The sequence below is a fragment of the Centroberyx affinis genome, unplaced genomic scaffold (assembly GCF_046629955.1).
Source record: "Centroberyx affinis isolate AG114_WGS23_722 - 3 ecotype Tasmania unplaced genomic scaffold, CSIRO-AGI_Caff_v1 ptg001383l_1, whole genome shotgun sequence".
Lineage (NCBI taxonomy): Eukaryota > Metazoa > Chordata > Actinopteri > Beryciformes > Berycidae > Centroberyx > Centroberyx affinis.
In genome coordinates, this window is record NW_027279866.1 from 357,232 (window position 1) to 381,092 (window position 23,861).

General features: G+C 42.1%; 1 protein-coding gene across 2 annotated transcripts in view; it reads right to left on the reverse strand.

Annotated features, from left to right (window-relative positions):
- Window positions 1-21,548, reverse strand: part of neto1l (neuropilin (NRP) and tolloid (TLL)-like 1, like) — a 61,232-nt gene extending 39,684 nt beyond the window's left edge. For both annotated transcript variants that reach the window (XM_071526067.1, XM_071526066.1), the window contains exons 1-4: window positions 21,458-21,548; window positions 20,530-20,586; window positions 20,295-20,429; window positions 19,587-19,835 (exon numbers count right to left, since the gene is read on the reverse strand). In XM_071526067.1, the coding sequence (XP_071382168.1) occupies window positions 19,587-19,835; window positions 20,295-20,429; window positions 20,530-20,586; window positions 21,458-21,485 (469 nt within the window). In that variant the 5' untranslated portion in view covers window positions 21,486-21,548. The remainder of the gene's footprint in view (window positions 1-19,586; window positions 19,836-20,294; window positions 20,430-20,529; window positions 20,587-21,457) is intronic.
- Between the last annotated feature and the right edge of the window lie 2,313 nt (window positions 21,549-23,861).

The window sequence follows — 23,861 nt, forward strand, 5'->3', positions numbered from 1 at the left end:
AACAAGTTTCCAAACAACCTCTAAGGCCAATGTATCCTGCCTTCAGAGGCAAAATCAGAAACTTTTGGGTTGTTTTTTATCGAATGGGTTGATCCTGTTTGTAGGTACCAGATTCCTGGGGTTTGCCAGAAAGTTTAGCAAATCGTCAAAATGAAATTTAAAGTCAATGTAGAATCTGTGTGAGTGTTAACTGAGACTTTCTTTAGTGTCCTGATATGGTAAACCCCATCTGGTGCACCAAGCAGTTTAAACGCTAAGAATTATTTGCTGCGGCTGTACTACAAGCCACGGACCAATAAAACCCAACTACACATCCAGATGTGACACCCAAAAATATGAGTAGAACTTTTTCACTTAATGAAATGTTAATCACAGCATGTAAATCACTAACTTTATATTAGTGTTTATGAGTTTGCATTAGGCTTTATGAGGGTACATTTGTGAACATTGCTGCATTACGTTTGTGTTTATATGTGTGTGTGTGTGTGTGTGTCTGAATATGTGTGTGTGTGTGTGTGTGTGTGTGTGTGTGTGTGAATTAGCTCATGTATGTGAGTTTAAATGTGTTCCCAGCTCCCCTTGCCTCCATAGAGGAGAGTCATAACTAAACCAGAGAGATTTCAGGGAAACTCCCCTCCTCATTTTAAATTAAACACATTTAGGACTCTCTCTACTGAGAGAAACACAGACTTTATTATGAACACAAGCTCTGCAAATACCTGCTCCTGCCAGTACAGACTCTCCTCCCTGTGTGTTTGTGTGTTTTAGTGAGGATGAGCACATGTGCTTGTTTGTTTGTCGGGGGAATAGGGGGATGTACAAATTTCTTGCATTAACAGAAAAAGAAGTGCAGTTATTTGCTAGTTGAGAAAAGCTGATGGGGTAAGCATAACTGAATTGTTTTTTCCTCCTTAGGCCTTCTTGAACATTTGGCTAACAAGATTCATAAATTACAAATTAGGCACATTTTCCTCTTACTGTCATTAGAAATTCAAATTTCAAACCGCTATTTTGAGTAGGAGGTGTTGATTTGGATGTTAATCACACATTCCATCAGAATCCATCAGAGCGTACAGAACACACACAAGCACAGTGGTGATTTCTTGCACTGTGACATGTAGTCTGTAATCTGTCAAAAACATTTGACTGCATTCATTTTATGTTCTTTTTTTTAATTTTTTTAATACTTCATGTCTTTAGGTATTCCAAATTCCAGTAGACTTTGCACAAGATCAACACCCACTTTTTAGGTATTCCAATTACATTTTGTAACTTGTACATTGGATTGCATCCACTTTAAAGAGGAAAATCCGACTTTCATAAGAGTTACAGTACATCTACAATTTGAATTTGAGAGTTATATATGTCTCCAACCTCATTTGTCAGCAGTGATGGTGCTTTTTTTTTCAAATACTTTGCAGCTTTAAGGCAGGATAAGGCCTACTTGGCAGAGGGATCTTGCCTGCCACTAGCACAATAAGAAGGCGACAGGCTGCTAGCCAAGCACTAGCTCTCAGCACTAGCGGTCTGAGCAGCAGGGAAGCTGTACCGCAACATAGTTTGTGCTACATGTCTGCCAGATTCCAGCATGAATAAATAAACATAGCGAGATCTGTCCAATTTTCGCTCAGCCCCTGGGCTTAAAACCAGAATACTTCTGACACCTGCTATGATCATTCATTATCCCGTCCTCACATGCATTATTACACAGGTGCCAAGTTAAAAATAGTTCTATCTATTTTTGATGGCTGCCAACGAATAAGTGAAATAAAGCCCACTTGTGCTTGACACAGCAGATAGTGCCAGATGAAGAGATTACCGCTGGTTAAGCTGTTCCAACTGTGGTTCCTGCAACCAAATCACTCAACAAGTCACAGTTCACTTGTTAGAAAACAGAGGAGCCTTCTGGTGACTAGAATGATGCCTAAAACACTGGGTTTACTACACTCCATCAGCTGTCAAGTTCGTCAGTGGCGCCTGAATGCTGAGTGGATAATTAACTTTTTCAATAGGGAGCTTTTGCCTATGTGAAATGATTCTGGAGTAGCATTTTCAGTGTTTACGGCATGACTTTCATAAAATCTAGACAAAGCACCAGAACACTGGAAGGTTTTCTGCATTTCATGAAACACATTTCCCTCTAATAAAACAAATGCATCCTCCTGTGATTTGGAATGTGCAGTAGTCACAATTTCAATTTCAACATTCTTTTCAATTAATTGTGCAGCCCCATTTCCTTCTCTGCTTATTTCTCTGGAAGCAGCAGAATAGACTGAAAAACCCGAACGCTGTTGTCACTCACCTTGTCCTGTAGCTGAGCTCAAAACATACAGTATACCTGCCGGCTACATATTGATTAGCCCCAATAAAAAAAAAAGCTTCACTGTCCATGTATATTTGCTCAAAGTCCAACAAGCTGTTTTCACAACTAAGTTTAATATAACACACAAATTGCATACACATATTTCTCAGTCACACCCTGTTTTGCCAGGAAGCTACCTGTCACCTGTCGGAAGCTACACCTGTCGCTGTATGTACTTGTCAAAAGCATCCCAAGCAATGAGCATTTTCACAGCCTGGTTTAATTTTTGTCAGAAGAACTACTGACAGACTATTCAGTAAAACCTTGGAATTAGAAACAAGTTCTAACATGTAGCCTACAACGGATTCTGTACAGTATGGTGCGTAGATAGAAATGGAGAGGAGAAATGTGACCGGAAAGAACCATATAAGGAGACTCACTACCTTGCTTCCACACTGGAACGCCACTGTTTCTGTCTGTATGTCGTGATGAAGGTATTGTTCTTTCTGAATATGCAAAGATTAGGATTATGGGAGTTGGTGTGAAAATTTACAACAAAGGTGTGAAGACTCATATAGTAACATTTTCGCAATAATAAAACTCATACCTCCGTTTAATAATTAGATACTGCTCAAAAAAGAACTGACGTGATTTGTAGTAAATAATTTTTTCAAGTGCTGTAAACCGTGGTGTCTCACCCCTGATTGACTGACCTGAATTTGGCACTTGATGCTCATGGCACTGTAGCAATAGAAAAACAAACAAAAACCAGAAAAGCCTAACCGTGTAGCAGCTTAGTATTGAAACTGGTCCAGTATGACACAGACAATTCCAACCAAGGTAAGTGGTAAGCCAGCGCAGGACAAGATATGCCCAGCATGGTGCTAAGAGACAGAGCCAGGGTACAACCTGTCCACTAGGAAACTGGCATGAATAACAGGCTGACACACAAAGAGTGACATGGGCAAAAAAAAACATGCCACGGGCTGTCGAGAGAGAACGAGAGAGGGAGAGAGAGAGAAGGAGACAGAGAGAGAGAGATATTTTGGAGTGAAAAGAGCATAAGGTAAGGACAGGTTGTGGAGAAATGGCAGGGGTTGGAGAAAAGGAGGGGAGTGAAAGAATACATGCTATAAAACACTAGTGAGAAATAGGAAAGCGAGTGATGGGGAATGGAGGAGGACAGAGAGTCACAGTAAAACAGGGCCTGAGAGAGGAAGAAAAAGACAACTGTGAAGGACTGCGACCTGTAAATTCAGCAGAGAGAGGCAGGTGATTAGTAGTGATGTGATGAGTTGAGGTAAGGTGTGTGTGTGTGTGTGTGTGTGTGTGTGTGTGTGAGTGTGTGTTTGTGTAGGTGTGTGTCTGTTTATGAAGGATGGCATTCTAGCCAGGAAGCGAGAGAGAGAGGCAGAGGGAAGGTGGAGGGAGAAGGGCCACCAGCCAAGTGGTCTAGTACCATCCAGGGAGAGACGGCATCTGTCTCAGCAAAATAGAGAGGGGCAATCAATAACTATACAGTTAAGGTGTGTGTGTGTGTGTGTGTGTGTGTGCGCACGGATGTGTGTTATTGGTGCATAGGCCACTGTAGTTTGCTTACACTGCATCTATGTAGCTGCATTTTGATAGAAATGTGTTGTGAAGCTCAAACTGTATATTCCAATATGTGTGTGTGTCTTTGTGTGTGTGTATTTGTGTGCATGTGAATGTGTGTGTTAGTGTGTTTTTAGTGGGTAGGGCTAGGTTAACACTTCTTTCTTCTTCTTCTTGGGGCATTGTTGCTATGCCTACCCTTAAATTATGTTGATTTGTAAACAGTCCCTGGCATTTTTATGCAATAAACATCACAATCGCATCCGGACCGCATCAAGACCGCACAGCTTCCTGCTAAATTCTGCTACGTACTGAACCACATTGTCAATATGCTCTCTTCATCTCATCTCTAACCTCTCCTCTCACATTATTAGAGTCATAAATACACTCAACAAGGGGGGCTGTAATCTTACTGAGCAGCAGCGTAATACCAAAATCCATTTCTATTTGGTCCCCAATCCCAACTGGAAAGCAGGCTTCGTTTTAAGAGAGGCAAAATATGGCTGCTCAGAAGATGATCTGTCTCTTTGCAATTCAAAGTGAAGCGTGATCAATCTTATGCAAATATCGGTTTCTGTGACCTGTGGAGAATGCAAAGTGCAATTCACATAATGGATTTTCATCCCTTACATGGGTTTATGGCACAAAGCTTCAGTGTTTTTATTATAAAAATAGAGTTCCATTTATCACTGCCAGGAAAGCACACAAACATCAGTGTGCATGCACATGTACACACACACACACACACCACCACAAACACACACAGAGAGACAAACACATACACGCACACACACACACACACACACACACACACACGCACACACACAGAGCGAGATAACCCCAAAACCACATAAAGGATTCATGATGTATTAAAGTGTATCCACAGCTATCAAAAAGAGGAATATATATATACACTGCATTTATTTCTGAATGTAACCTTTGAAGTCTAATAAAAGTGGGGGAAAAACACTCTGATCTCCCAAAGAGAATAACCCTGTTGGTCAGATTCACTGCAATCAAAAGGACCGTCTGTTTCTCAATTCGTGTCAGGGGGAATTAAGACCCTTGAATGAGAAATCAAATCACACAGCATTTCCTTTCATCTTCCCTTGAATCGATAGCATGTCATAAAGTATGTTGGAGTCGTTACAAAGCGGACCATGCGGTATCCTGACATAATCCAAGGATGACTGGAGCTGCTTTTTCATCCTTTTCACACTTTTTCCCAATAACTTAAATAGAAAAGAGCTCCCCGCGTCACAGCGAGCTTACTGCCCAAAAATGCCAAGTTTATTCACAGTCACACTGACATGTTGGGACTAGACCTTCATCAGAGTATCTGTCCTTACAATACAAAGGTTTCTGTCATCCAATTTAGTCAATTTGGGCTTTCCCCTGTTTGGGTGTTTGATGGATGTCCAGAGTAGTTGGCAGTAGAGTGGAGGCTAGGCTTTGATGTTCGGGCCCAGACTGTTAGAGTATTCAGGTTGACTTTGATAAACCCCATTAGAGTCTCTCTCTCTCTGTCTCTCTCTCTCTCTCTCTCTCTCTCTATCTCACTCTCTCTCTCTCTTTCACACACACACACACACACACACACAAGCTATGAAACCTCAAAGGAGAGGGTGTGAGGACTAGAATACAGGGTTGTTTGCACACTGCGTAAAACCTGGGGCAAGTGAGTGAGGAGGGGTCAGAGAAATGGATGAGGGCCAATAGGGAAAAAGATAAATGAAGCGCGTCTGTGACAAGAAAGGAAAACGAAATTGATTGAGTTGATTGAGAAAGAGTGTGAAAATCAGATACTGACACTGGGTTCAGTTACAAAAGATTTAGATATGCAATTTCAGACTTTAGTCACCATAAAAGATTGAGAGATGCGTATCGTAACGTCACTGGCTGTCACTGGAGACAGCTGCTTCTTTGAATCCGCTGGCAGAGCCACAGCAAGTGAACATCAGTTTAATCATAAAGAATGAATGATTCGTCAAGAAGTCTGGCGGAGGTCGGTACTCTACACGCACGCCAACGGAACGCCCCATTCACCGCTCGCCACTATCTAAATTGAAAAGAGTATTTATACCAACCTAGGGATCAGAAGTTAATGGAAGCAGTCATGCATCAATTGAGTTACATAAAAATGTCCGTCGGAAAAGGGTGAGATAACTACATCCTTTTAAAAGATTTTTAATTTTCTCAAATTGGCTTTTTGTGTCTGATGGAGTGTGTGTGAGTGAGTGAGTGTGTGTGTGTGTGTGTGTGGGGAGGGAGGGGGGTGGGGGTTTGGAGGGGGCAGGCACATTACTGTGGGAGTTTTAATCAGACATCAGAAGGGGTATTAACGGGGAAATGTGCTAAAGGAGCAGGATCAAATAAAGATCTCACTCCACTGTAATGAAACGCTGTTCTTCGGCGCGGCGGCTAATCATTCCAGCCCAGTTTCAGCTCCAATTGCTTAAAGCCTAAAAAAAAAATAAAAAAAATAAGGCACAATCACAGAGGTGAGAAAGTGATTAAAATGAGGTTTGCAATGATAACCCGGCATCCCTCTATTATAATAGGTGTACTGATAGCCGTCTCCTCCGACCTCATCCTTTGACACAATAGATGAACTCCATGCTCTCAGACGTAAACACTCTTTTGTCTCTTTGTATCTATCTGATGTGTATTTCATAATCTCACCTGTTAGTTTACAGGAGGAAAAGACAATCGTATCTGCTGCTTCAGACATCTGAATCCTGGGCTAGCTGTTGGCTCTGGCTGATGAAATCCCCCTCGCATTTAATAATATGAAAAAGCGAATCCCAGTCAGGATGCTTGAGAGCACAGAGAACAGCCAAACGTGATTCAGACATGTGTTGACAAAGCACAGGCTGTGCCAGAAACTTAACACTTAACATTTATCACTCACAGATGTAAACCAATATATTTTTACGACATTTTCTTATGGTTGGGCCATATAGAGCAACCATACCTTTAAAATTAATTACTTCTCATTGCAGCAAAGGCCATGCAGATCAGCAATTTTGAAGAACAATTAGGACCACAATTATTTTAGGACCATTCTTATAACATTATCCCTAATTAACTTTGTCCTATTTGCCAATTTCCATCCCTGCTGTGGGCTATTTTTTTTTACCAGGTAGGTCAATTAACAAGAAAATTTGCATTTATAATTGGATATCTCCGTTGATGTCATCGCCTTGAGAGTGTTGTTGTGAAATTCCCTGCTAGGAATGACAAGTGTTTCGCAACTCAACACTGATATACCAGATTTCAGTGAATCGCCTTTGCTTCCACTGAAGGGGAGAAACCACAGATGGTTGACAGGTAGTGCTTCAGGAGATATCCACAGCTAGGGGCTAAAACCTTACTCCTGCGCTAGTACAGTCAGCTAATGAATATTTAAGCCGCACCAAAGCCCCCATCCTCACTCCCTCCATTAAAGCATTTTCAATGAGCTCAGTCTACCGCCATCTAAGAATTTCCCCAAAGCCTTGCCTCTTCAGAGGTGGAGCACGATAAAATCAGTGACTCAGACTTCACTCCTTATCAGAGTCCATCTCTTCTATAAGCTATAAATACACGCTGCGTTTTTTTGCCCAAACCCCATCCCACCCACCCCACCTGCATCTCCCACACCTCTTTATTTCTCTCTGTCTAATGCATCACCCTGTGCTTCTGTTCAGACCCTCTTACCTTGCTCTGTGCTCTGGTGCAATGGATGTCCTCGCTCTGGAGATCAGTTTCCCCTGAACAAATCATGGATATGTGTGATTATGAATTCAAGAAATTATCCTCAGTGTGTGTGGAGGAATGGCTTTTTGCATGTGGTTTTAAATGCCATTAATAGCTATGCTAGGGAGTCTTTTAGTCTTTTACTCAAGCAAGTCAAAGGTCTTTGAGATGAAAAAAGAAGTTCATTGTGTGCAAAGATAAATTCTTTTCTTTGTTATGAGTCACCAACCAGACTATATATATATATATATTTTCACACCTTAAGAGAGAGAGTGTGTGAGACGGACAGAAAGACACAGATAGAGAGAGTTAGAGAGAGACAGCGAAATATCAACTGAATCAGAAGGTAAAGTTGGCAGACTTTCGAAATACTATGGAATAAAATGTTGCCCAGAGGGTGAAAAAAAATTCTCTGTCGAGCCCTTCAGAGTCAACCTAATCTTTTCTAATTTCAAAAAAGAAAATTATGTCCTTGTGCCACATAGCTATTGAGCGAGGGGAAGGCGATTTCAATCACAGTTGAGTTCTACATCTTACCAGAGGAGCTGTACATGGAATTATGTCTGAATATGCAAGACAGTTATGTATGGTGAAGCCTCAAGATGAATCGCCAAGCCCTTAGAAAGGTTATGAATAAGCATTTTGAGGCCAGAACAAAGCGTGTGCAATACTGGCCAGAGATAAAGCACAGTAATCACATCTATCTTTGACACGGAGATAAATCTCTGCTAGTCAACATTTACTGAAATGCAGTGTGTGGAAAGATTTAAATTGAATGAATTCCACTCTATCAACTGGTACGTCGCAACACACATCCAATGGCTTCACATGAATCTCAGGCTCCCATTCGTTTCTCTCATCTTTTTAGTAAATTATAACACTAGGATTAGCAAAGTGATAATAAATGCTACAGATCAAGCCTTCCTAACCCGTTGGTTGGGGGAAGGTAGCATACTGACCTTGGTCATAGAGAAATGTAAATTTGCACAAGCATTTGCTTTTCCACATTAAACAGGTGGAGTCCTGAGTGGATGGAGGGAACAGTGGTAGTACAAGTATTTTTGAAGTGTACTGCAGTATCTCTTTAGATATGCATGGAGAGAAAGGGCTAAGCAGCAAAAACATGACAAACATGTAAAGACTCCTATCCAAACCATGTATCCTTGGATCATTGGTGAAGCAAAACTGAACACGCATACATATTTCAATATTTTCCCAGTCTATTACGCAGAATATCACAACACCTTGCAGTTTGTAGGCCACGCACTACACCAGGTATTATAATCAAGAGCTCATAATTAATGGTAGAGCCAGATGTACAGGATGAGATACTGGTTCTCTGGAGTGCAGGTAATGAACTCCACATTTTTTTCCCCACTCTCTTCTCACTCCTCCATACACACAAGCACATCTTTACTGCCTTCATCTCCAACATATAGTACTCAGCATACAAATACAGAACCAAGCTCATCCCCACAAACAAACTGGAGTATAAAATGAAAAGGATTTTTTGATCTGAGCGCTCAGGGTTCAGATGTAGCCCTGTACAGCTCAGCGGAGGTCTAGTGTGTATATCTGTGTGTGTGTGTGTGTGTGTGTGTGTAGGGATTAGGAGTAGCATACAGATTTGAGTACAGTTTCCGCAAGCTAAAATCCAGCTTGACTCAAGCCTTAGATGAGAAATGCCCTTTCGACACATTGGGACACAAATTAGAGCGTGTTTGCGTGTGCACGGCTCCATGCATGTGTGTACCAGCAAACACAGATGAAACCTGAACACTTTCCACAACATTGATCTCTAATTCAGCTGTACCTCTCTTGTGTAACCTTGGTAACATGAACACACCTGACTCTGTGCAGCTCAGCACGGGTGATCGTTGCAGGATATTGTCTCTGCAGAAAGCAACAGATTCAGCTCAGTATTATCAACAAAAATTGGTTCTGACCTCAAATTTTATAATATGATATGGACTGTAGTTTGCTGCAAAGCTTTTCTATGAATCTGACAAGCCAAGATGATAAGCAAATAAAAACAAATACAGAATCATAAACCATAATGGTGCTAAATGAATACATAATCTACCACTTGACAAACTGAAGGATTTCCCAAATGTGTTAATTCCCTAGTAACAGATGAGATATTTGTGTGCATAAACAATGATATGCATGGGAGACGGCTAAGGCAGCAAGTCGCAATTCCAATCCTGGGGATGTGAAGCCAAGCGATTGTCACAGAAAAACAGTTATCTAGCACTGTCTTCTCCATGCAGGCAAATTTTAACATACATGGAGCAAATTGTTTAAAACAAATAAAGGAATCACCGTCACACCGCATGTGTGTGTGTGTGTGTGTGTGTATTTTACCTGTATGTGTGTGCATGTCAGTGTGTGCAGTGTGTCAAGAATTTGTTTGTATGCATGTTAGATATTGTATGGAGGCACAGAGGCTCATTAGAAAAGCCAATTGGCATCCTTTTACAAACTGTGGAGAGAAAAGCCAGTGTCAGCTCAATGAATATTCAAATAGAAGCCAAGCCTTGGGGCGACATGGAGCAGCCCCAAACTTTTATCAGTCTCCCCTAACTGCATGGCCATAGCCTATACACCACAATCCATAGCTTGCTCTCTACCTCTATCTTGCTTTTTCTCATAAACCCCCTACCCAGCAGATGCAGTTCTGTTACATTTATCTTTATTACTGATATACAAATATACAGTACTGCATATACCATAGCTACAGATTCCCTCCTACTCTCTTTCTATCCTTCTCCTCTCTCTCCTTCGCTCTTTCTGTCTCCGTTTTCCCTAGCTGTACATTTTCCTGGGTAGGGGAATAATGAGAGCCAGCAGCGGCGGGTGGCGATGTGCGTCGCATTGTATAGGAGTGCTGTGATTAATCGAGCTTGCCAAATGGAAAATGAAATGCCAGCAAGGCCATGCTGTTCAGCAGGCTGTTTAGTGTTTGTTTGAGAGAAAAACAGAGATGAACACACATGATCGACTTCCTGACTTTTCCAGGTCCTTGCTCTTGGCAATCTGCCAGAAAGAGTTCAGATGCCCGATAGAAGAAGATGGTCTTAATTGACTTGCTGGACCCATTTGCTGTACAGTCACTGGGCCGAAGAGGAAATGAAAATGTGCTCTTGCACACCCCTGCACCTCAATAATCACAGATGGACGAGCAATTTGAGGTTTGAGAAGGCTGAAAGGAAGATGGAATGTGTGAGAAAAGCTGATGAAAACCAACTTAATAACACTTCACTGAAAAACCTGTTTATATTTGTTATGGCATCATCGTGACAGTGTTACACAGCCGGCATGACAGAGAGTTTCAGCCTGATAGCCAAGTAAATGCTTGACACCTTCAGTAAAATGGCATGAGAAACAAATGCACAGAACATCGCCCTCACTGTATCACACCTCTAGGAAACCAAATGTCACACACACCTTAAGGACAACAAACAGTAAGCATTCATACCTAACCTGGGCTTTCCTGTTAGAGCTGTTTAGCAGCCTGCAAGCTCACATAATAGATCCTCTGGGTGTAATAGCTATCCCTCACACAGACAGGGCGAAAGCAGGGGGAGGCAAAGGGAGGCATGAGTACCAAGCAGGCCTTCTGGGTTAAAATTTAGCAGGGCCTTAACCTGCCTGGGAATTCTGCCATCATGGTTATGAATGAGCTGCAAAAAGGCTAAGAAATGTGGACACTTATTCACCTCCATCTGAAAACCAGGCTTCACCTCGGCACCCTGCCTAAACCCAGCATAGACACACACTTGATTCAGGAGGAAACTATTCTATTCTATACATATTTTAATAATATTCTACACTATTCTACTTTATACATTTTTTGTGCCATTATCACTGCATCCAATATTGCAGTGTTATAGATCCTGCCTTGGTTGCATCGGGGGAACAATAGAATATGAGAAATATGATGGACTGGATGGAGAGAAGCTGGAGAATTACAATCAGTTGCAGACCATAAAACAATTGTCATGGGTTTTCCAAGAGCCTATCAAATGGTAATGATATGCATTAACATTGCAGTCCCTCTAGTACTTAAAATGGGAATGCCAGTATATGACCCATGCTGCACTTTCAGTTCATGAAATGTGCCATCAACTCATTTTACTGTCATTTCCTTCGAGGGGATATATATTGTTGTGGGCATGCACTTGTATCCACATCTGTTGTCTTGTTATGAAATGTGACCATTGTATGGATTACACCATTCCCCATTTCATAATCCCATCATGGGCTTGCCCTCTTTCATTGTTGTAGGCGAATGATGATATCATGCGCCCGGCAGCAAAACAAAAGCTTGCCGTTATCTATTAGATTACCCTGATGTCAAATGTGATTTAGGTTCCTTTGGAATCAGTGATTTGCTCTGAGGGGATAAGCTGGAGATGCAGAGACCAATCCATGGCCAAAGTGGACATAAGAAAATGGGAGGGCAAAGTGTAGATAATGAAAAAAGAACATTCGTCATTCGTCATTCATACTCCTTTTGAGCCCGTTGTTAAGACTTTCTATCCCAGTATGTTAATGTACCAACTCCCCACGGAAATATTCCACTGATGAGAAGATGAAAACAAAAGCAAAACTCATCAAGCATGGAAAGCAATCTGTTCTGTGCTGTCCCAGCTTTGAAATTAGAGGTACAATCAGAAGCAATGAGAAAACAAAACTCATTCACCTTCCAAAAATGAGCAGACCTTTTCAATCAGCTCTTAAAAGAATAATTCTCTTAGACACATTCTGTGGGGCGAGGCCTTAATGTGTGCAGAGATAAAACACACAGGTGAATCTCATTGCCGCCTAATACGGCATAATGGAGAGAGTCAGGCTCTCAGCATGACAGCCGAGGATCCACCGCGGTGATAGGCTAATGAAACAAAGAGCCCCGGGCGAGCTGTTATGCCTACAGAAGAAGGGAGTGGAGAAAAAACACTCACAACAACCCAGCTAATTTCCAATGCAGTTCTCTGAGTGCAAAGACCATATGCATCATGTGTAGAGTGTGGCAAACACTGCGGGAAAACACAATGGATCGCTCCATTGTGTGTCTAGCATGGAAAGGACACAGGAGTTTGAATAGGAAAGCAGCCAAGATTCTGTTACAGTGAGGTAACGTAGTGAGGGGGGATGCCTAGGACACACACAAATACACATGTGCCAACACACGAGCACTGACACATATTTACACTGATACACACACACCTACACACACAGGTACACATTTACGCACAACCCGCCCACCCCAGGCCACAGATAAACCCACGCACACAGCATGGTTTACATTACTGCAGACTCCATCCACAGCGGAGCATGGTGCCCTGACCCCCATAGCATCTGTAGTCGAACAGCAGGCCCGGCTAACAAACTGCCACGGAGGATGGAGGCAGGAGGCCGGCTGAGCCACTGATTGATCTGCAGGGTAATTGGCTCGGGGAGAGAGACACAGCCAAAGGAGGTAAATAACAGCCATCCTGCTAGATAGTGAGTTAAGTTCCACTGGGTGATAAACCCTGATTGGCCGTCCCCCGAGTGAGGGCTCGCCGCCTGATAAGCCGGTGAACATTCTGTGCTGCACATAGGGCCTTCTCTTCTAAACAGGTGGGAGTAAGGGGCGATATGAGAGTGAAGGGATAGGAGGAGAGTGGAGGTGGGGCAGAGAGAGAAAGAGAAGAAAGCCTGATTCATGCTCAATGTGGAAATGAACGCCAAAGTGGTCGTGCGCCAACTGAAATTTAAAACAACGTTGACGGCATCGCAGTTACGTTGGATTGGCTGAACAAAGAGGAACTGTAACCACTGACCAATTACGGTGGGGGTTTTCTCTTGTTGGGGTGGGGGAGGGGGGCTCTGCATTTGCACAGCTGAATTTTCCTGCAGCGCCACCACCAAGTACTGGAGTTTTCAAGTGTACGGTCATCATGAAAGCGTAAAAAAACATGAATGCTATGGTACACAAACGGCATGCCCGCATTCATCAGAGAGAGAGAGAGGGCAGGGAGAGAAGTAAGGAGAGAGAGTTAGAGGGAAAACGAGAGAGAAAGAGACAGAGCGCAAGAGAGAGGGTGCGACCGACCTCTTCCACAGCTGCAAGAGGTGTGCCTGCAATGCTAACTCGCTCCATCCGTCTCGTCTCACTAAAACACAGGCGGTGGAGAGGGGAGAGTGTTCCCAGCCCGAGCCTGAACGCAGCAACTGTCATTCTTCCTCACCAGATACAAGCACAGAGGATTCTTTTGAAATGAGATTGGTGTGGGCAGCTAACACAACTAGATGAGAGAAGAGGCTGCACAGGACCAGGTTCTCAGAAACCCAAAAGAGGGAGCTTGTTTTGCAAACACAGGTCTAGACTGCTATCAGCATTTTTTTTATATTGAAATGAGTCATCTGAAAAACAAACACCAACAGGGTCTCCGTTGTTTTCTCTTTGCCCAAGTCCTACAGTATCCCTACACTGTGGGTAGTAGACACCTACACATTTTCCCAGCAGAGAGAAGAGACACCCGTAACAATCAGAGAAACAGTAAGCAGCGTTGCACAATCGGGGGAGAAAACTCCCAGGCAAGACGGCTGGCTCAGTAGGGGGCACTAATGAGAATAAGCATTAGAGCAAAACATTAAGAGGATGATCATTTTTGATGTTTTCATGATTTATGAGGAGTGACGGTGTGTACGCAGCTCATTAGGGCAAGCGTGCCCTTCACTGAAATCACCACGGAAATTACCAGGAGATGTACAGCAGGAAGCTTCATGAATTTTGTCCACCCCTCCTTGAGTTCCTCTGTGAATCTGAAGCCGTAATGGTGCTGGGCCCTGGAAAATGAATTTTAAGTCCCAGTGCCTCAGGTGCTCTACCACTGAGGGACACAATTTTGACAAGATTTGTATTGTTTGAGGGAGTGGAATTGAGATGTATCACAATAAAACATCCAGATGAATCACCAGAGAGCCATGTGTACCACAGTGGCACTGCTTTACCATCCTTCTCTATCTTTCTCTTTCTTTCCTTTTCTAAGAAAAATACACCCAGTGTAAGTAAATGGCATGGTACGGAATGAAGCCCTATTGAAACACTGACAATCATGAAATACTTGACTGAAATGAAAAGTATGTCAACCATCCTCTCTTGTAGTATTCAATGAACCAAAGACTAGTGTATTGTTTGTTCTATTCCTGTCTCTTCCCCTCTTCTCAGTCTTCAACTGTTCATAAAAATGCATCTCCAAAGTAAGAGCCTCAATTCTTCCTCTCAGCCGCTCCTTGCCTGTCTATGCACCTCAGTCTATTGTTTGGCCAGGTTCCCTATTGCCACTTCTCTCTCATCATATTACTCGAGTTGAGAGTATCCACTTCTGTCTCAAAATAAATGGCAATAATCATGAGTGATTATCCCTCACACTCTGCCAAACTGGTGAATGCCAATGTCTTCAGAAACTTTATTCGGAGAGATTAGAGGATGCAATTGAACAAAAAGGGACTCTACCATTTAAATGTCAGGCGTCGTCACTGCTAAATGACTTTAAAGACAGATGTGAAACTGAGAAGAAACTGAACTTTTAGTCCAACCCCAGCAGTGGCTACCGACTCTGTCACTTCCTACCAAGAGTTAAGAGTCGATCCCTTCGGTTCAATTTTCAATTTTCCAGTTTGAACCCATCTAAGTTCAATCTCATGGACCTGCCTCCTTTATGATAGGCCCATATATCCTATTCCAGCTATAATCTCAAATACCATTAGACTCATTTCATTCGAAAATGATTCTCAGTCCAGTTAGAGCTTGGTAGGGCTGCAAGTGACTTAGATCAATCAAAGTCCCATCTAGATTATAGTTTCATTAATCATGGCCTGAATTCTTAATAGTAGAAAACATTACAGTGCCACTGCAGGTAATAGATATGAGGCTGCATGGCATGAAGTGGTGTGGTGGATGCTGACCATGCATTTAACTGCTAACCAGTTTACTTTAGATTGCTCCATTCCTCAAGAGAAACAAGGGTCACACTGTATGTATTAGTATGTATATTGGAATATTAATCACCAATTAGCATACTGTAATATTCATATTTGAAATAAAAAATGCTTGCTTAGAGGGCCAAGGAATTTGCTACAGTCCACTACAACCACTGTTATGTTGAAGCCACACATTTGAATATCTTACTAAGCTCAAATTAAATTTCACAATCATATCTCTACTTCACAGTCATATTGCTACAAATTATCAAATTCAGTATGTCGTTTTTCATCAAGCAACAGAAAATCCCTCCTAATCACCAAAAGGTCTTCATATTCCATCTGTAAACTGAGCCACAAACCCACAAAAGAGATTTCCTTTGCATGTAGAGAAGCAGCTGAAAAGCTAAACGGGCCACAAGAGTATTTTTTTTTTTCTCATTTCACCACAGTGTTTCACTGAAACAACACACTAGTCCTCGGATCAAGAAAATACACAGACAGTCCCTGAGTCTCCGTGTAGCAGCATCTGCCTCAGCACCGGGCCTCATGGCTCTTCAAACAGCCAATGATCAGAGTGCAAGGAGCAAGAGGGGGAGAACTTGCAGCTTTTATTTGCCCTGGCGTGGGCTGCTTGTGCTGAAACGCCACTTAATCTACCAGTCCAGAGGGTCCAAAGGTCATACCGCCCTAGGACGACCTGAAGAGCAATGCATCACTGACTGCTGCTCCCCCCCACCTCCACCCCCCTCTACACACACACACACATACTCACACACACACCAGGGATCCTCGTCTCAGTCACTTTCCCTGTACATATGCTGTATTCCACTTGCTTTTTCATATATTACTATAAGGCTGCTCGTTAAATTGTAACATTTCTGCTTTGTCGCTGTCCTCTAGGAATAATGAAAATGTGGGGGAAGTGACTGCACATGTGCTACAAATATAGGAAGCTTGTACTGTCATCACATTGCTGAAAGTAGGGTGTCCATGATAATGGTGCAGCCTCAATACCACACATAGTTCATGGTCTTAAATGCCACTAGTCCAAAAATAAACTGGCATGCCACTGATACCTCACCATCCCAATTAATTAACCCCTAATCCTCGAGTTCCCGGTTGGGCTTTAGATCTGAGGTTCAAGAACATTGTAAGGTAGTGATGACCATTTTCCTCTGTGTTAAAAGAGTGAGGGCAGCACATTCTAAACAGAAGAAAAAAAGAAGCAATATATAATGGGGCTGGATGAGCTGTGAGTGTAATTCACCCAGGAGGAAGAGGCGGGCAGTTAGGCAGCAGATGGGCATTTCCTGTTTGCAGTGCAAGCTACGCTCGTTCAGTCAGGTAACTAAGGTGAGCCACACACACAGCCTGCCAGATGGACTCCACTGCCTGGTAAGCTTTCTTGCAAGAATCCCTACACAGCTGCTTTGATTGTCTTATCGTTGAAACTGATGTCTGCAATAGCTCTACTTATGATTTTCCAATATCAAACTGATCAAACTCTTCTCCCCATCGAGTTTTCATACCCTTGCAGAAACAAGTTAAGTGGTGAAAAGACTGGTGTGAAAGGTGTATGACGCAAGCAGAAACCAATTATGAGGCACCTGGGTGTATTTTGTATAAGATATTGTGTGCTGTATCAATAGGGCAACCAAGCTCACTTCAGTCTTGAATCTCTACTGCATGTCAGGCCAGCATTTTCTTACTTCCTCTGACGCCAGCTGCTAGATACAAATTGAATGAATACACCTCTAGAGTTTTTGTGCTTCCTTGGAGTACCTCTAAATATGATATGACACGGGATAATGTGAGATTCCAGTCACTGCTTCTTCATTCACCGGCTGCCGTACTACCTGCATTAGTCATCACGATCATGAGGCTCTGAAAGGACACTGGCAGAATCTGAAGGAGAGATAGATCTCATAAAGGGTTTTATCTCTACAATCCTAAAATGACTGAGGAAACGGAGTAGGAGGAACTGATTCATGTCGCCTTTGTTGCCTCTCCTCTTTTCCTCTCTCACCTCTCATTCATCAGAGGGCTCTGTGAATTAGCATGGTTAGCAGAGCAGCTGCAGATGTGAGACACTTTTCACATAGCCAGATTTTGGAGCATCAAGTCGAGTGAATTCAGGACTTTTATCTCCTTTAATTATGTAAATCATATGCCACAGATATTTCTTATCAAGTCGGGAGGCAGAGCTTTTTTCTTTCCTCTCAGCAAATTTTCAGTGAGACTCCCAAGAGGGTTGAGCAGTTTCTTTTACTAAAGAAACAATATTTCATTAGCACATTACAGAAAAATGTGGTCTACATTCTATGTTACTGACTAGCAAGGGTAGAAGTAATAGCTCACATTTACTCTTGGTACTGTGACTGAGTAGCTTTTTTGTGCACTTGTACTATTTTGAGTATTTTTAGTAATTTTACTGTTACTTTAGTATGTTTTGACTGAAGTATTATACTTGCTTTTTTAAATTAAATCCATTACAAAGACCAAATGTTATAGACTCTCCATAAGCATTGCATCAGAAACTGACCAATCATGAACTGGATCTGCATCAAACCTGCACAAGCATGTGGATGACTGTAATATTAAAAGCTCACATTTATTCATGATAGTTGAGTTTACATGAGCCAAAAAGCTATCTGTCCAGGTATAGTGTTATTGGTTTGCGTTTGCCTGGTTAGCTAGTTTGCTAGCCTAGTAATAGCAAAAGAAACCTCAATATAGTGGCATTATTGACTAATGGGGGTGGCCATTTTCATATATATTATTTTAAAATCACAGATCAAATATTGACATGCATTTCAGAGTCGTATTTTTGGAATGCTCAACAGAGAGATTCATGCTAACTGACTGCGATCTCCATAGCACATAACCATGCCCAACACTCCCTTAAAGTTTTTTTTTAAGTATAACTTTTTGTACTCTAAGTACAATTTAATGAGCTACTTTTACTTCACACCAGTAATTAAACTTTCACTTCCCAGCTACTTCCACTTGAGTAGGAACTCTTTCCACCCCTGCTCACTAGTTATGGATGATATCCTCCTTATTCCTCTCTGGATTTCATCTCTAAAGATTGCATTTCTTCCCTATAATTTCCCCTTTATATTTGAAGAGCTTCATTATTTCGACTCCTCCATAACAACACACACAAGGCCATTAGACTACAGGGGCACAGGGACAACCATTGTCCCTGTATTCACTCTTTGCCTCAACAGCTTCGTTGTCAGTAGCCTGTCAATGGGTTTTTTTGGATGAAAGGTCGATGTATAAGGGTTCATCATATCAACAATGACACACTATTGAATCTCCAGTGGAAAAATGCCCCTGGAGGTTCATATGCAGAGATGTGGAGGCAAATTGGCATACCTTTCATGTTTCCTGGCACTGTGCCTTTCAGGCCTCAAACACACTAAAAAGTTGACAGTGTTATTAAACCCAGTCAAGGGTAGGCGAAGGAATATTAAATCATGGTTATGCCCTGATGCCTTGTCGTCAATCCTCACACTGCTTCAGTAATGGGATCTCAACCAAAGGTGAGGCAAATTAAGACAGTCGAGGTTTTACACACAACCATAATTGCCCAGATTGTGTTCGACAATACAGATTAGTTCGCCACACTCCCTCACCTTCTTCAAACCCTGTTGTGCTGCTGAAATCTGTCACTATCCCAAGTCACTCTAGATATAGAGCAGACAAATAACAGCCTAGCTGGCCACAAGTATGTCACAGACAATAACCTCGCATTGTGAATGGAAATACTGTCTTATTTTTGGTATGAGTGTGTGTGTGTGTGGACAGACAATCAATAAAACTGCAAGAGGCCTCCACAGGGCCGCGTTCCCTGGATGATGTTTGTTATTCATTGAGAGCCTTGCTGTTAAAGCCATATGGCATGGAAAACCTTCGCAAAAAAAGAAGAAATTAATTGGGAAAAGCAGTAATAATACAGACAAAAATGTACCTGCAGTGAAGTTGTAACTTGCCGAAAATCCCACCGCTTCCAGTTCACCGTCTGTAACAAATTTTATCCACAGATATCGGCCGCTACTCCTGATATCGGGCGGGTTGTGCTGACCGCAATACCGTCCAAGCATTGGGGAGAAGCCAAATGGTCCATCCCGAACCTCAATGTTGTCAAATTTACATTCCCAAGAGGACTCAATCGAATAGTTCTCCTCAAAGTGTAGATCAATACACTGCCTTGGGGGGGCTGTGAGACACAGAGAATCAGATGAAAAACAATTACCACCTATCACAAAGCAGGGAGTGAAATATTAATCATGCGTCCACTGATGAACATTCGACTTGTTTCATTTTCAGCACGCCAGCCCCTTCAATAGAGAGCTCCAATCCTGGCTGTTTCACACTTCCAGAGCTGGTAGTCTCTCAATAGAGTTGAGCTTCCATGTTTCATTTTGGTAATCTTGTTACGCGTAACCTGATCTTCTGTGCTGATTAATCAAATATCATCTCCCAGTGTGAAAAATTAACAGGCTGAAATAGCCACTCACTGTCTAATTTCATAACCGCTAAACTATTACATCTCATCATGCTCTAAGCAGTTAGTTGCTGTGATTTTCCTCCTAGGATAACCTGAGGAATGAAAACAAACAGCAGGATCACCAAATTTTTTTTTTTTTATGTAGGTATGCTTAAAGGGAATATTTACCTTCAAGGATGTAAACACACTCTGTGTCTGGGGGGTATTTGTTTGGGTAATTGGGAGAAGTAAAGAGCCCTCCTTCTGGTTCTTTCACCCAAGTTCCACATTGGCCTGCAGGCTTGACTCCAGAATTGTTCTTCACTGAAAGAGATGTTGGCGAATGAAATGTCAGAGATAGAAGCATGGAGGAGAGGTTACCTGAGAAGAAAATGTGTTGTGGTGGTGGAGGAGATTAGAGTACCTGCTGTATCCTTCTTTGTTGCTCCAGACAACCCAAGTATGAGAAGACTTGCAACAACTGTAAAAAACAAAACAGAAACCAATACATTTTTGATGGAAAACTGTGATGTGCGCGTATTTTTCTCTTTCTGTTTTTGAACACAGCTTGATTTCAACTGAGAGAGGGTTGAGTCAGCATGGAGCACATTTCAGGTTTTGGATTGCTGCATGTACGTCAGTCTATCAAATACCACACATATCCTGGCTGTAACCTCAAAGCATCCATAAAGTGTCCCAATTCATAGCAGTACCTTATTAATTAAGACAGTTCAAACATTCAAACTGGAAATAGAGCTCCAGAAACTTGTCACTAATGATGATAGCCAACTCCACATAGTTCAGTGGATTTTTACATAACCTCTGGGCCTACTGTAACTTTGTGCAAGTACATTATCTGTTTGAATTACTGGAATCTTATTTTGCATATTAACTAAGCCTTTACTAAGCCTTTACTAAGCCTTAACTAAGCCTTTTACAGAATAAATTAATGGACCCTAAACCAAAACATCTCATCGAGGAGGGCTGTCATACGGTTATCAAACAGTTTTATTAAGTCTGTGTGGGTATTTCCCAACAACAACAAAAAATCACTATTATTATTAATATTTAATATGATCCCTATAGGAACTTATAGTGCGTCCGTGGTTCTCAATTGAATTCACAGCAGGCTGCAGTAGATTGAACTTATCTTACTTTACGGTATTTTTTTCCCCATTTTGTACCATGGAACCACTAAAATATTCCTGTTGGAGTTAGAGTGTTGCTGTGTTGTCCTTCTGAATTCATCAGAGGATTACTCTACTTTTTCATAATGGCAAGACATGTAAAATTACGCAAGCAATAAAAGCCCTGGCCAAGTAGGCTTCAGCTGATGGTTACGGGTGTCTTACCGTGAAGGAAGCTGTGCCCATGTACCATGTCTGTTCCTTTCACAAAGGGCTTCAGACTCAACTAATTCCATTTAGATTAAGGAATACTTCAAGAGAAAACGATTGAGGTGAGAGTTTCTGAAATGCACAACGGGAAACCGCTTTTTGGACACCATACAACCTTTCAGGGGGAAAAAAATGACAAAGCAAATTCACTCCTCAGTAAAATCTTGAATGAGAAATGTGGAATTCCTTGCAGAGATGTCACAACAACTAACCACCAGTTTCATATAAAACCAAAAACAGGTCTAAACACTCGCCCGATTTCCATCCAAACGTTTCTAATACCCTTTGGTGCTTTTGATGCACTGAAAGGATTAATAGTCCCGTCATCAGCCCTTCTCTGATCGCTCCACCTTTGCAATATTCTTTTTAAAAAATATTTTAACAGCCTTGTTTATTCCTCTTCGGTCCCTTTATCAGGAGAGGGGATCCTTCAGAAGCATGTAAAACCACGCAACATACATTTCTGCGGCGTTATCTTCACTCTTTTGCAGTGCGTAAAAATCCCTAAGATCGCAGGGTGGGCAAAGGATTAAGTGGATTTTCGTTTGGGTCTCATCCGTCCTTTCTGTGTTTCTCAAAAAGCAGTTAATGCTGTTCTGAGAGCATCCCCCTGTCTTGTCCTCTGTCAACTGAAGAGTCCCTGCAGCCAGCAAGAGTTAATGTATGATCTCCCTCCTCCTTCCGTTCATTCAACACTGCGAGCAGTCCTATGCGCCACAAATCCTCAACGCACTTTTGACGCACGTACTGAAAACTTCTCCAGGACACGACTTCATCCATGCAAACGAACAAGTACCTCAAAAAAGTAGAGGAGGAGACGGTGTTTGTGTGCGCGTGCGTGTGAGTGCGTGCGTCCGCGTACGTGTGTGCGCCCGCGTGTATGTGTGTTTCAACAATGCGTTCTGCAAGCACGTTGCAGAATTCAGCAGCTCCTCTCAGTCGCCGCGCAACGAAAATGTAAAGGTAAGCAGAAAAAAAAGGCAATGGGAAAGGAAATGGAAGAAACAAGCAAAAGCAGATAGATGTCACAGACAGAGGGCTATCAGCACGTTCAAACACGGAGAACCTGCAGAATGAACTAGCACACATCAGAGCTCTACTGTTAATATGCAGTGGTCCAGATTGGAAGAGAAATATACTGATGTTTTGAAGCATAGAGACCCGAATCAAAACATCTTCATCCTGCTTTTGGTCATTGAGAGTCATGCCTTTGGTTCTGGTAAAAACACAGCCTATAATAACTTAAGTTATAGCGACCTTATGTACTTTATGGATATTTTTAGGGATATTTTAAAGTCTCCTATAATATTCATACAGTATTATAATGGGACTGCACATTTTACTGTGATGTTCGTATAGTATACTTTTAAAAATATATTATAGAATTAATATAGTTCTTTTTTTGCTAGGGTTGACTGAACATAAAGTAACTATCCTCAACATTAACCAGTATAAAAACATATATCAAACACACATAAACAGAGGTATAATCTTATAGAACTTGCTGTGCTCCAAAGGCCTAACTGATGCTTCCTCATAATGTAACAGCAGTTACCCTTATATACAGCAATAGGCAGTGTAACTATGAAGTAGACCTGCCAACCCACTTCAAGGTGAGCATGAATGGCATCCACCCAGATTTAGCTCAGACCTTCCCCATATAGCTCTCCATATTTCCGTTTTCTGGAAAATGTATGGAGAGGTCAAGTGAAAGAGGCAGAGAAGGGTGCTATTATTTATTTATTTTTCCTCAAGAGAGAGAGAGGGACCCATTATGTCTCTGAGGTGTGTATACTGTGTGATGCTGTCAGGTTGTATCCGCGCTCATCCGCCGAGTGTGTAGTCATTGTCACACCTGATGACACAGCTGATCAGAGGGTGCCCAGGGACAAGTCAGACGCTCCGGCTCCGAAAATAGTCTTGGCACCCAGCAGACAATATCCATCTTCAGATACTCTTACTGCAGAGGCCGTCTCTCCACTGGACTCGGTCCCTCTGTGCGTATGTTAATGGTGCTGGTTAGCATTCACCGGATGATTTGGATTCGCTTGAGATATACTGTTCATGAACCAGCCCAGTAGTGAATGCTGGTGGATACTCCTCTGTACCGACGCCATGCCCATGCTATTACTTGCAAGACTGAGAATGAAATCTGAGAGTATAATCACTTTGTCTGCTCAGTTCTCTCTCTCTCTCTCTCTCTCTCTCTCTCTCAACTTCAACTTCAACTTCAACTTTATTGTCCCCGAGGGGAAATTTATCTTGCAACCAGGTAAAACATAGAACACACAGAGACATAGGCACACGGACCTCTCTCTCTCTCTCTCTCTCTCTGTCTCTCTCTCCCTCTGTGTGTGTG